Source organism: Phoca vitulina, unplaced genomic scaffold, assembly GCF_004348235.1.
Source record: "Phoca vitulina isolate PV1807 unplaced genomic scaffold, GSC_HSeal_1.0 scaffold106, whole genome shotgun sequence".
NCBI lineage: Eukaryota > Metazoa > Chordata > Mammalia > Carnivora > Phocidae > Phoca > Phoca vitulina.
In genome coordinates this window covers 1,300,220-1,315,023 of record NW_022589809.1, presented here as the reverse complement: position 1 = coordinate 1,315,023, position 14,804 = coordinate 1,300,220, and the positions used below count along the sequence as shown (strand labels likewise).

Below are 14,804 nucleotides of genomic sequence, written 5' to 3'. Positions count from 1 at the left end.
AATTCAGTACGTGCCCTCTTTAATACCCATCACCAGGCTAAACCATCCCCCCAACCCCCTCCCCTCTAGAACTCTCAGTTTGTTTCTCAGAGTCCATAGTCTCTCATGGTTCATCTCCCCCTCTGATTTCTCCCCCTTCATTTATCCCTTCCTGCTATCTTCTTCTTCTTCCTTTTTTTTTTAACATACAATGTATTATTTGTTCCAGAGGTACAGGCCTGTGATTCAACAGTCTTACACAGTTCACAGTGCTCACCATAGCACATACCCTTCCCAGTGTCTATCATCCAGCCACCCCATCCCTCCAACCCCCCACCACTCCAGCAACCCTCAGTTTGTTTCCTGAGATTAAGAATTTCTCATATCAGTGAGGTCATATGATACATGTCTTTCTCTGATTGACTTATTTCACTTTCCAAAGAAAACATACAAATGGCCAACAGACAAATGAAAAAGTGCTCAACATCGCTCGGCATCAGAAAAATCCAAATCAAAACCTCAATGAGATACCACCTCACACCAGTCAGAATGGCTAAAATTAACAAGTCAGGAAACGACAGATGTTGGCAGGGATGCAGAGAAAGGGGAATCCTCCTACACTGTTGGTGGGAATGCAAGCTGGTGCAGCCACTCTGGAAAACAGTATGGAGGTGCCTCAAAAAGTTGAAAATAGAGCTACCATACATCCCAGCAATTGCACTACTGGGTATTTACCCCAAAGATACAAATGTAGGGATCCAAAGGGGTATGTGTACCCCGATGTTTATAACAGCAATGTCTACAATAGCCAAACTATGGAAAGAGCCAAGATGTCCATCGACAGATGATGGATAAAGAAGATGTGGTATATATATATATACAATGGAATATTATGCAGCAGCCATCAAAAGGAATGAAATCTTGCCATTTCCAACGATGGGGATGGAACTGGAGGGTATTATGCTGAGCGAAATAAATCACTGATAGTATTTTCAAGATTTGCCAGTTCAGCTTCATTTCTGCCCTTAGAGACTGTATGTTGCCATTAATCGATTTCTCCATTCTAGCTATTGTCTTCACAATTGCTACCCTGTATTCCATTTCCAACATCTTGCTTATATGTGTATCCATTTGTAAATCTGTGGCAGAAGTCACAATCTCTGAGTCTTTCCTATTTTGGGGGTTCCTCCTCCTCGTCATTCTGTTGATGGGTGGTTGAGGGAATGTACAGAGTCCAAATTATTGACCACAACCTAAGGAAGATGCACCTGTTTTCTAGGGATCTTAGGGTTGCTGGCCTCTTGTTCTTCCAGCCTGTCTTCTGGGGGAGGGGCCTGCCATGCAGTTACTCAGGCAACCCTGTTTGGGCAGAGTTGCCCTGCCCCCTGTGGCAGGGGATGGGCTAAGTGAAAACCGTTTTCTGGGGGGCTTTTGTTCTCTGATGGCTTTCCCTGGTGGCTTTCCACGTCTCTTCTGAAAGAGCAGAAGAGACCGTTTCCTACCCTCTGCCTCAGAGCAGAGAGACTGCAGTCTGTTCTTCAGTGAGCTCTCCAGGACACACCGTCTCCGTTTCTGTCTGTGCTGCTATAAACTGCAGCGTCCCGGCTTGTGCACCCCTCAGCAGGGTTCCCAGTCTTCGTCTCCAGGTTGGGACAGGTCTCTGCCCTTTGTGCTTCTAAAACCGCCAGCCGCCCCCAGTTTGCATGCGCGGCCCCACCGCTCCGGGTTTCCGTCTGGGGGCTGCCCTAAAGTCCTTTCCTCACCGCTACCCATCTGTGAGTCGGTGCCCTGTCCCCAGCGCGGGAGGCTATCGCTCCTCGGTGGTGCAGGATCCCCATGGCCAGGGTCCCTCCTGCTGCCGTTTATCCTCTGATATCTGCCCATGGAATCAGGGCTCCCTGCTTCGTACCTCAAAACCAACTGCCTGTGATATTCTGTTTGATAGAGAGATCCAGATATTCTTACATCACAGGCTGATTTCGTGGGTGTTCAGAGTGGTCTGGTAGATATCCAGCTCAATTCTGGGGACCAGTTGGAATAGGGTCCCCTACTCCTCTGCCATCTTTTCCCTGATTCCCTTGATCTATTTTTAAAATTTCATTTAAAACAGTATTAATAACAAAGAGGCAACCCACAGATTGGGAGAAGATATTTGCAAATGACACTAGGGCTGGTACCCAAGATCTATAAAGAACTTTTCAAACTCAACACCCAAAAAACAAATAATCAAGTCAAAAAGTGGGCAGAAGATATGAACAGACACTTCTCCGAAGAAGACATACAAATGGCTAACAGACACATGAAAAAATGTTCATCATCATTAGTCATCAGGGAAATTCAAATCAAAACCACATTGAGATACCATGTTACACCAGTTAGAATGGCCAAAATGGACAGGGAAAGAAACAACAAATGTTGGAGAGGTTGTGGAGAAAGGTGAACCCTCTTACACTGTTGGTGGGAATGCAAGTTGGTACAGCCACTTTGGAAAACAGTGTGGCGGTTCCTCAAAAATTGAAAAATAGAGCTACCCTATGACCCAGCAATTGCACTCCTGGGTATTTACCCTGAAGACACAGATGTCGTGAAAAGAAGGGCCATATGCACCCCAATGTTCATAGCAGCAATGTCCGCAATAGCCAAACTGTGGAAAGAGCCGAGATGCCCTTCAACAGATGAATGGGTAAAGATGTGGTCCATATATACAAAGGAATATTACTCAGCCATCAGAAAGGATGAATACCCAACTTTTACATCAACATGGATGGAACTGGAGGAGATTATGCTAAATGAAGTAAGTCAAGCAGAGAAAGTCAATTATCATATGGTTTCACTTATTTGTGGAACATAAGGAATAGCATGGAGGACACTAGGAGAAGGAAGGGAAAAATGGCGGGGGGAATTGGAGGGAGAGACGAACCATGAGAGACTATGGACTCTGAGAAACAAACAGGGTTTTAGAGGGGAGGGGGGAGGGGGGATTGGTTAGCCGGTGATATGTATTAAGGAGGGCATGTACTGCATGGAGCACTGGGTGTTATACGAAAACAATGGATCATGGATCACCACATCAAAAACTAACGATGTATTGTATGGTGACTAACATAACATAATAAAATTAAAAATAAATAAATAAATAAAATTGACAAAAGAGATAAAAAAAAAAATGAGAGAAGAGAGGCACCTGGCTGGCTCAGTTGGTAGAGCATTCAACTCCTGATCTCAGGGTCATGAGTTCAAGACCCACATTGGGTGTAGCACTTACTTTAAAAAAAAAAAAAATTTAAAAAGACCACAGCTTTAAAAAATAAATAAGTAAAAGTTTTAAAAATAAAAATAAAAAATGAGAAAAGAAAAAAAAACAGTATTAATTATGGCCATATCCCAGTCTGAAAAAACATAATAACCCATCATCTGGTATTGTCCTTTTGTTTTGTTTTCTATTTATTCCTGTCCTTGGCACACCAGCAACGTTTCGATTGACTGTCAGACATTGCATGAGAAAACTTGTTGGGTATGGATGATGCTATCTTATTCCAGAAAGAGGGTTGTTCCTTCCTGTGCTAGGCAGGGAGAGGGCAACCAAACTTAGGCTCATTCCAGGACCATGCTGATGGGGCTGCCTTGCGGTTTTGATCAGGGTCTTCTGTCTCTGGTGTGCCCTAATTCTGGGCGCGGTCCTCCCCAAATTCCTGCAGATGCTCGGGTGTGGGTGAGGCCCCTTTCCCAGCAGATGCTCAGCGCTAATCTTTGTCTCCCTGGAATGCGAAGTGCCAGCGTGTGCTCTGTGCTCTGGTTTTCAGGGGTTTTCTGTGGGGCTTCCTAGTCTCCTGTGCCAGGCAGCTTCAGGACTCGTCAGACCCTGTGAGGGGAATGTGGCTGTGTGGCGGTTCAATTCTCCAAGGTCCCTCTTCCCTGGAGACCTGGCTCCTCAAACTCTTAACTTCATCCCTCTGTGCACACAAGTGTGCACCTGCTGGTGGTTTCCCTGTTTTTTAGTAGCAGCTCTGCCTGCATTGTCATTATCATGTCAAACCCAGATGCAGAGGTGCCCCCAGGGGACAAACAGGGGCCAGTGTGACCCCACATCCCCGAGCGGCTCCCTTATACCATCCTCACTGACTTCACAGCATCCCTGCAGAAGAGCCCGGCTCTGGGCTCACCTCCGTAGAATGTCTCCCTTACGCTTTAATTAAAGCTGCCTCCTGAGAGAGGTCTGCCCTGACCCCAGAGCCTAGGGACCCATGCATGTCACATCGTTTAACTTCACCCCAGCACTGTGTTGCTGCCGTCATGGCTGGTGTGCTTGTCTGTCTGCCTCCCTCGATAGGCTGTGTGCTGACTCTCACCTTCTCAGCCACCACTGAGCTGCCCGGTGCCTGCATGCAGTGGGCCACCATTCACATGGGTTGTGCCCATGACTGTACGCGTGGCCGGCTGCCTCTGCAGCATGGAATCCCTGAGACTCTGTGTGTATGCACTTGAGTTTAATGGGACGTACACAGTTTTTGAGAAGAGGTGATCTCAGGTGTTGGTGAGGGTGTGGGGAAATGGAACTCTCACACATGGCTGGTGGGAGTGTAAGTTGGCACAACCATTTTTGAAAACGCTCTGGAAATATCTATTAAAGTCAGTGTAGCCATATCTATGTCCCAGCAGTTTTGTGTGCCCCCAAAGAGACATACAAGACCGTTCATAGCAGCTTCACTCACCATATCCCAAATTGGTAACAGCCGAAACAAACCATAAGAGGCACGGGAAAGATAAATTGAGGTGCTCATATGATGGAAAACTATCCGTCGATTCAGCAGCACAAGTGGATCTCACATTGTGTCAAGGGAAAGAAAACACACCCAAGGAACACACAATGTAGTGTGCATTCATGTGAAAATCAAAGACCAGGCAAAAGTGACCGGTGGTGGGGAGGTCAAGATAGTGGTTACTTTTGGGGATGGTCAGTAATGAGTGGGGGGCTAAACCTCTTCCATTTGTTGTTTTGTTTATGTGGGGACAGGCACACCAAACTTCCCTGGGCTGTGTACATGAATTATTGCAGTTTGCATGGGAGTTACACTGATAAGATGTAGTGTGTAGTGGGCACACCATGTGCTGGGGGTATAGCAGTGAACAGCCCCACCTGCCCACAAGGGCTGGCTGTCACCTGGAAGGACAGTGAACTAGCAGGGACAGAAGCCAGAGGAACCTCTGCCACCTTGCACCAGCCTTAGGAATTGCTCTTGAGTCAGGACACATCCAAATGTACACTCAGGCTCCAGGACAGGAGACATATGTTCGCAGACACACTCCAACACCCTGCTGGATACATGACGGCATTTGTTCCAGGTAGGAAATTTACTGAACTCTGAAGCTTTCATCCCTGTGACCTAGGCAGTACCAGCTCTGTGTCTCTTAACCTTTTCATCCCTCTCTGTCCCCAGAGCCCTCTGTGGTGTTTGCCAAGGAGCAGCCAGCACGCAGGGAGGTGCAGGCCAAGGTGGGGGCCAGCGCCACCCTGAGCTGTGAGGTGGCCCAGGCCCAGACAGAGGTGACGTGGTACAAGGATGGGAAGAAGCTGAGTGCGAGCTCCAAAGTGCACATGGAGGCCAAGGGCTGTGGCAGGCGGCTGGTGGTGCAGCAGGTGGGCAAGGCGGACGCTGGGGAGTACAGCTGTGAGGCCGGGGGCCAGAAGGTGTCCTTCCACCTGGATGTTGCAGGTCAGTTCTTTAAGGTAGTGAATTAGCCTTGTTTGGGAACATGGGACTGATTTAGAGCCCAGATTATCTCTACTATTCTCACCATCACCTCCCATGTCACATCCTCCTACCTTCCTATTTATCTTCACATGGGAGGCTCAAGAGTGGCTTGATTGAACAGGTGTGTAAGAAGGAAGGGGACCACTTGTGTCCACCTTCAGTGGTGTTTAGCACACTGATGCTTAGTTATATGTTCCTCAAACCTGCCCAGTTTCTTTGTGGCCTGGAATTTGGGTCTGAAGTAGACCAGGTGCTTCTCACCTGGGAATATGTAAATTTCCTCCTATTGGATGGTCTGGCAGCTACCAGGTTCACTCACTCAGAACCACAGGCAGGTTATCACTGGCCAGATGTTTGGATCCCATTGATCAAGGATAAGGGGAAATTTCAACTACCCATCCATACTTGTAAATATCTCAGACTGACTTTGGATTATCCAAGTTTTAGATGTTCTATGAATCTCTTCCTTCCTTGCCCGTGGATAGAGAAGCTCTCTCTGCTCTTTCTGTAACAGCTAGATCCATTCTGTGTTGCGATGTCTGTGTAAAGTATACAAAAGCAGAAATTGGTAGATACATGCCTGTGATACATACCTCTGAGGTATGGAATATTCCTTTTAAAGCAAATCTTTTGTATTCAGTTAAAGCATTCTTGGTCAGAATTCCCCTTGGAGTCTGATATATAAATTTAGAAATGGAGAGGAATAAATAGCTTAGGCTATATCAGCACACTTTGTTAAAGATGAGTTACTGTAATGGCAGCCTGACTGGTAGACCAGTATTTATTTTGTAGCATTACCTAGTGATTAGTGTGTATTTGTGCTTCCTTGGCTGGTTCATAGAGAAGGCTGAGAAATGGATTCATTTTCTTTTGTTAAGAGAGTCTTAGCGTTCAATAAGGATTCCACATTTGACTTAGAGGTGCCACCACAAAACAGTGCGGTATCCTATCTGTATTTAGTGGTTTGTGGTGTAAAGATATAAAAAATTATGCTAGTTATCTTTGTGAAACATTATTTGAAGAGAACTTGGCAGATTATTTCATGGTAAAAATTTTGAAAGTTTAAAAATTTAATAGAAAACTACCATATCAAAACTGACATAAGGAGAAATGGAAAATTCAAATAGTCCTATAAATTTTAAAGAAATGGAACCATTAATAAAAAAAAAATATTTGCAAGGCACCTGTCAGTTAAGCATCTGATTCTTCATTTCGGCTCAGGTCATGATCTCAGGGTTGTGAGATCGAGCCCTGCATCGGGCTCTGTCCTGGGCGTGGAGCCTGCTTGAGATTTTCCCTCTCCTTCTAACTCTACCCCTCCCCCCTCTTTAAAAAATTTTTTAAAAAAGAAATATTTTCATAGAGAACAGTCTAAGCTAAGTGGATCTACTGGCTAGTTATACCAAATATTCCTGAAAAGACATTATCCCATTTTCATGAAGATTTTTCTAAAGAATAGAAAAAGGATGTACACTCTCCAACTCATTTTATGTAGTTGTAGATAGCATAATATTAATGTTGAAATCTTATGAGGAAAACATGTGGAGTTAAAATTATAGGCCAAAACCTTCTGAATATCAAGGCTAAACTCTTTTTTTTTTAATTTTTATTTTATCATGTTATGTTAGTCACCATACAATACATCATTAGTTTTTGATGTAGTGATCCACAATTCATTGTTTTCTTGTAACACCTAGTGCTTCTCAAACTTAACACCCAAAAAACAAATAATCAAGTCAAAAAATGGGCAGAAGACATGAACAGACACTTCTCTGAAGAAGACATACAAATGGCTAACAAACACATGAAAGCATGTTCATCATCATTAGCCATCAGGGAAATTCAAATCAAAACCACATTGAGATACCACCTTACACCAGGTAGAATGGCAAGAATTGACAAGGCAAGAAACAACAAATGTTGGAGAGGTTGCGGAAAAGGGGAACCCTCTTACACTGTTGGTGGGAATGCAAGTTGGTACAGCCGCTTTGGAAAACAGTGTGGAGGTGCTTCAGAAAATTAAAAATAGAGCTACCCTACAACCCAGCAATTGCACTCCTGGGTATTTACCCCAAAGACACAGATGTAGTGAAAAGAAGGGCCATATGCACCCCAATGTTCATAGCAGCAATGTCCGTAATAGCCAAACTGTGGAAAGAGCCGAGATGCCCTTCAACAGATGAATGGATAAAGAAGATGTGGTCCATGTATACAATGGAATATTACTCAAGGCTAAACTCTTAAACAAGTTATTAGCCAACCAAGTTGTACAACATATGAGGCAGACAATGCATTATGATGGAAGTTGTAGTACAAGAGTGTCTGGTTGTTTTAACATTAGAAACATTAAAAAAGCAAAAGAATGCATGATATTAATGTATCGAAAGAGAAAAAGGGGTTATCTTAATAAATGCTGAATAAAACTATCTGATAAAATTTAATTAACATCATCCTGTAATACAAAATTATTATTACATTTTATTTTATTATGTTATGTTAGTCACCATACAATACCTCATTAGTTTTTGATGTGGTGATCCACTATTCATTGTTTGCGTATAACACCCAGTGCTCCATACAGTACGTGCCCTCCTTAATACCCATCACCGGGCTAACCAATCCCCCCTTCCCTCCTCCCCTCTAAAACCCTGTTTGTTTCTCAGAGTCCATAGTCTCTCATGGTTCGTCTCCCCCTTCGATTCACCCCCCTTCATTTTTCCCTTCCTTCTCCTAATGTCCTCCATGCTATTCCTTATGTTCCACAAATAAGTGAAACCATATGATAATTGACTTTCTCTGCTTGACTTATTTCACTTAGCATAATCTCCTCCAGTCCCATCCATGTTGATGTAAAAGTTGGGTATTCATCCTTTCTGATGGCTGAGTAATATGCCATTGTATATTTGGACCACATTTTCTTTTCTTTTCTTTTCTTTTTTTAAAGATTTTATTTACTTATTTGACAGAGACACAGTGAGAGAGGGAACACAAGCAGGGAGAGCGGGAGAGGGAGAAGCAGGCTTTCTGTGGAGCAGGGAGCTGGATGCAGCACTCGATCCCAGGACCCTGGGATCGCGACCTGAGCCGAAGGCAGACGCTCAATGACTGAGCCACCCAGGCGCCCCTGGACCACATTTTCTTTATCCATTTGTCTTGTAATACAAAATTATTAACTAACTATAAATAAAGGGGCTCTTCTTTAATTTGGAAAACAGTAGTACAGGAAACACCAGCTAACATCACACTTAACAATTAGCCAAGATGTGGAAAGAGCTCAGCTGTCCATCGTCAGAGGAATGGATAAAGAAGAGGTGGACATACATACAATGAAATATTACTCAGCAATCAAAAAAAATGGAATCTTACCATTAGCAACGACGTGGATGGAACTAGAGGGTATTATGCTAAGTGAAATAAGTTAGTCAGAGAAAGACAAATATCATATGATTTTTCTCATACGTGGAATTTAAGATACAAAACAGAGGAGTATAGGGGAAGGGAGGGAAAAATAAAATACGATGTAAACCGAGAGGGAGGCAAACCATAAAAGACTCTTAACTCTAGGGAAACAAAGTGCTGGTTGCTGGAGGGGATGTGGGTGGGGGAAGGGCGTAACAGGGTGATGGGCATTAAGGAGGGCACATGAGGTGATGAGCCCTGGGTGTTATATGCAACTGATGAATCACTAAATTATATCCCTGAAACTAATGTAAAAAAAAAAAAAATGGAAGACCTGACTTTGTGATTGGAGACGAGGTAAGGAGGCTTTCTGTCCAACAATGAGCAGCACAATAAGGAGGAAAATAAGATAAAGGTACAAAATAAAGGAAATAAGTGGAATTTATTTTATTTTTTCTTTCAGTATTTTATTTAAATTCCAGTTAGTTAACATATAGTCCAGTATTGGTTTCAGATGCTAATGGCCAAACACATCAGAAAATGCGCATCACTTTGTCAGTCTTCAGAGCAAAGCCAGAGACAGCCACAGGCACATACAGCTTCACTCCCACTGGGTTGCCGACAGTTGACAACGCAGTGGGCATGAGTGTGGAGTGGAGGAACTCCTCTGCACACTTGTGGAAAGCCTGCGTCACCTGGGAAGGCTGAGGTGTGCATGCATCGTGACCCCGCCGATCGTCTCCTAGAGGAGTGTGTGCGCGGTGAGGTCTTACAGCATCCCCATCTGGAGCAGCACGGAGCTGTGGTGGATGGTGTAGATGGATTGTGGCTACCCATTGCTGAGGGGGCTTCTCCAGGCCACACAGCTGGTGCAGAACCTGGGGACGTTTCTGTCCCCCTGCCTCTCCATTCGGGCTCCTTTCACCAGTGCTGCCTTCCTGACTTACAAGGTGACTCTGACCCTGTGTGTCCTTCCCTGTTCCCAGAACCTGCAATGGTGTTTGCCAAGGAGCAGCCAGCACACAGTGAGGTGCAGGCCAGGGCGGGGGCCAGCGCCACCCTGAGCTGTGAGGTGACCCAGGCCCAGACAGAGGTGACGTGGTATAAGGATGGGAAGAAGCTGAGTGCGAGCTCCAAAGTGCACGTGGAGGCCAAGGGCTGCAGCAGGCGGCTGGTGGTGCAGCAGGTGGGCAAGGCGGATGCTGGGGAGTACAGCTGTGAGGCCGGGGGCCAGAAGGTGTCCTTCCACCTGGACGTGACAGGTCAGTTCCTTCTGGTACTAACTTAGTCTTATTTGGAGGTAATGAAGCAATTGCATTACAGACCCCACAGGCTCTGATTCTCCTTCCATTAGTCTTCACCCTTTCATCTCTGCCATCCTGTTGCCTTCTAATTTCATAGGCAGGGCTAGACCAGTGGAGGTTTAATGAGAAGGGTGTGTAGAGCGAGAGGGGCCATTTTTGGGGCCGTGAGTGGTGCTCTCATGTCATAATGCTTACTTATGCATCTGAACACCTGCACAGAGCACTCCCAGAGTTCCTTGGTGCACAGGACTATGGCTGTGCGTCATGCTCGGGTGCTGAAGTAGACTAAGCATCTCACACCTTGGTTATCTGACTGTGCTTTTTTGATTGCCCCAGATGCCCTGTTCAGGAGTGTATCAGGTTCTTGCTAGTGAAGAACCTGATTTCTTTAAATCAGGATAGGGGAAGTTTTGACCATATAATCATACTTGGAAATATTTCAACTGAACTTTGAATTATGATGTTTTAGTTGTTTTAGGACACTGTTTTGCACATGGATATATGCTATCTGTGCACCTCAATGCAGGGATAGTTACCAGATCAAGGGAACAAAATAAAACAGAAACAGATTCTTACATAAATGGACTCCTGCCAACCCCCAGGTGTTTTTTGTTTTGTTTTGTTTTTACTGCAGTGTCTATGCAAGAAGTAGAGAAGGGTTGTTGTTTTCATAAATAGTGCTTGTATCACTTAACCATATGGAAAAAAATAAATTGTACTGGGAATTCACACAACATAAAAAAATCAACTCCTGGTGGGTTAGAGACCTCAGTATAAAAGCTAAAATCGTAAAACCCTCCAATGACAGCACAGTTTTTTAAAGAGTTAGTAAAGAAAGATTTCTTCAACAGAACACAAATACCCTAAATGCAAGGGGACAAGATAGACCTATGTGACTACATTAAAACCAAAATTTCATTCATCAGAAGAGGCCATGAGAGAGTGAAAGGCAAGTCACAGAGTTGGGAAAGGAACTTTAAAACACATAGTTGTCATTTTTTAACATTTAAATATATAAAGAGTGTCTTAAAATGAATAGAGAAAAGACAGTACTATTGGTGTATGAGCAAACACACCAAGAGTGTCACCACAGAAGAGCAAATAGTTATGGCCAGCCTAGTAATATTGGGGAAGGTGCCCAGCCTCATCAATCAGCAGACAGTGACAATCGGGAGGAAGTACAATGACTCCCACCAGATAGCCACCAGTTGACAATACTAAGATAGGAAACAGCTTGGAGTCTCAGGAGCTTTGTAGACTAGAGGTAGAAAAACTACCTTCAAACCATACAGAAAAGATCTGATGTCCTCTAGAAAAGTAGAGAAATACATGTATCATGACCCCACAGAGTCCATATACATGGGAAGTTTCTCAGACTCCCCACCTGGAACAGCCCACGTAGAGCAGTGATAGAGTGTGTAGATAAATTGTGTTAGTTGTTGCTGAGAAAGTGGTAGGACTTCTTCAGACCACACAGCTGGTATAGAGCCTGGAAAGAGTTCCAGTCCCCCCTCCTCCCTGTTTAGGCCTATTTTCCCAGGGCTGTATTCTTTTTTAAAATTTAAATTCAACTAATTAACATATAACGTATTATTAGTTTCAGAGGTAGAGTTCAGTGATTCGTCAGTTGTATATAACACCCAGTACTCATTACATCATGTGCCCTCCTTAATGCCCATCACCCAGTTATCCCATCTCCCCACCCACCTCCCTTCCAGCAACTAGCAGTTTGTTTTCCTAAAGTTAAGAGTCGCTTATGGTTTGTCTCCTTCTCTGATATTGTCTTGCTTTATTTTTCCCTCCCTTCCTGTATGCTCCTTGGTTTTTGTTTCTTAAATTCCACATATGAGTGAAATCATATGATAATTGTATTTCTCTGATTGAGTTATTTCACTTATCATAATACCCTGTAGTTCCATCCACGTTGTTGCAAATGCAAGATTTCATTTTTTTGATGGCTGAGTAATATTCCATTGTATATATATACCACATCTTTATCCATTCATCTGTCAATCCCAGGGCTGTATTTTTGACCTACATGGTATCTTTGACCCCATGCATCCTTCCCTGTCCCCAGAGCCTGCAGCTGTGTTTGCCAAGGAGCAGCCAGCACGCAGTGAGCAGCAGGCCAAGGCAGGGGCCAGCACCACCCTGAGCTGTGAGGTGGCCCAGGACAAGACAGAGGTGACATGGTACAAGGATGGGAAGAAGCTGAGTGCAAGCTCCAAAATATGCATGGAGGCCGAGGGCTGCAGCAGGCGGCTGGTGGTGCAGCAGGTGGGCAAGGCGGACGCTGGGGAGTACAGCTGTGAGGCCGGGGGCCAGAAGGTGTCCTTCCACCTGGATGTCACAGGTCAGTGCTTTGGAGGTAACAGTTAGGTGGAACAGGTTTATACCCAAGCCAGACTGTGTTGCTCTTTCAATTAGACTTTGTCCCTTGACGTCACCCACCCACCCAGCCACCTCCCCTTTCCACATCCAAGGTGGGACCAGGGGAGCATGGCTAGAGGGAGTGTACAGGAGGGAGAGACTGTTCTTATACACCCCGAGGTATGTTTCCACGTAGCAGTGCTGGTCACATTTTCCCAGCACCTGCTCAAAACCCACTGATGGATCTGGGTATCTGGGAGTCGGGATCTCCCTGATACGTGGGCTTAGGTAGACCAGACGTCTCTCCCCTGGGATTGTTGGGGAAGGTCACCTGTCTCTTCCCCAAGTGCACTTGAGAGTTCCTGCTAGCAAGATATGTTTGTCTTCACTGAACCAGGGAGAGGGGACATCTGGGCCACACGATCACACTTGGAGTTTTCTCAGGACTGTGCTTTGAGTTTTCACAGTTTTAGGTGTTTGGGACACTCTTCAACATTTTCACAGGGTTATAAAAGCTCTCTCTGCACCCATATGTGGACAAGTCTAGATCCATATTTTGTTGCAGCACCTGTGCAGATAACACAGAAAGCAGAGGACTGGTGTGTATGTGCCCCTGACACACACCTGTGATGTTGGAATTCTCTTTTCAAAGCATATCTTATTTTCACTTTGTCATAAGTTAGTGTCTTGCCTCTGAATTCTGCTTGCAGTTAGACTTACACATTTACAGATGGGATGTACTCAGTAGCATATTGCATCGCAACATCAACTCCATTAAAGGAGCTGTGAAGACGCAGCCACTGACAAGTAAGTCAGATTTTATTTCTGGCATTTTCTACTGATTAGCGTGCATCTGTTCTGCCCTAGCTAATCACTAAAGAACCTGAACACCAGCTTTATTTTCCTTTTGTGCAATTCAGACAGGTTACACGTTCGATTCCTAGTTGCCAGCCCATAACATGTTGGTATTACATTGGGAATTAATGGTTTTTGAGTGTATATACATGTTACAAACCCTATGTATGTATTTGTGATGTGATTATCTGAGAATATGACATACTATTATGTAAGTCAATTTGGAGAGTTATGACAAATTGATCAAGAAAACTACATCACAACTCATAGGAGGACAAACAGAAAATTTAAATACTCCTATAACCTTATAAGGGAGAGGAAACTAATAAATAATCTTGTCACAGAATACTATTCAAGACCAGTGGCTCTACTCTTAAATATTTTGGGGTAGAAACCCTCCTGCACTCAGGGGCAACATTCCCTAAGCTATTATATGGTAAACTCTGAATCATTTAGAGATGTTGAGGTATGTATGCATCATGACCACACAGATCATAAGTACAAAAGTCTTTCACAGATTCCCCACTGGAACATCCCACATGGAGCAGTGATAGACTGTATGGTCCGACCTGGAACAGCGCATGTGGAGCAGAGATAGAATGTCTTGTCCCCACCTGAACAGCCCACCTGGAGCAGTGGTAGAATATATTGTTCCAATTAGGACAGCCCATGTGGAGTAGGGTTAGAATGTATGGTCCCACCTTGAACAGCCCACGTGGAGCAGTGATAGAATGAATGGTCCCACCCGGAACAGCCCACATGGAGTAGGGATAGACTGTATGGTCCCACCTGAAACAGCCCATGAGGAGCAGTGATAGAATGTCTGGTCCCCACCTGGGTCAGCCCATGAGAAGCAGTGATATAATGTCTGATCCTGACTTGGAACAGCACTTGAAGAGCATTGGTAGAATGTCTCGTCCCCAGCAAAACAGCCCAGGTGGAGCAGTGGTAGAATATATTATCCCACCTGGAACAGCCCAGGTAGAGCAGTGATATAATGTGTGGTACCCACCTGGGTCAGCCCATTAGGAGGAGTGGTAGAATGTCTGGTCCCCACCTGAACAGCCCACCTGGATCAGTGGTAGAATATATTGTCTCAGCTGAGAGAGCCCACATGGAGTAAGGATAGAATGTATGGTCCCTA

The 14,804-nt window shown here is 44.6% G+C and overlaps 1 protein-coding gene across 1 annotated transcript in view; it reads left to right on the top strand.

The window, feature by feature from the left end:
- OBSCN (obscurin, cytoskeletal calmodulin and titin-interacting RhoGEF) overlaps positions 1–14,804 on the top strand; it is a 133,173-nt gene that overhangs the window by 43,073 nt on the left and 75,296 nt on the right. Inside the window, exons 11-13 of the mRNA XM_032397906.1 lie at positions 5,418–5,693; positions 10,118–10,393; positions 12,513–12,792. Coding sequence (XP_032253797.1) covers positions 5,418–5,693; positions 10,118–10,393; positions 12,513–12,792 — 832 coding nt within the window. The remainder of the gene's footprint in view (positions 1–5,417; positions 5,694–10,117; positions 10,394–12,512; positions 12,793–14,804) is intronic.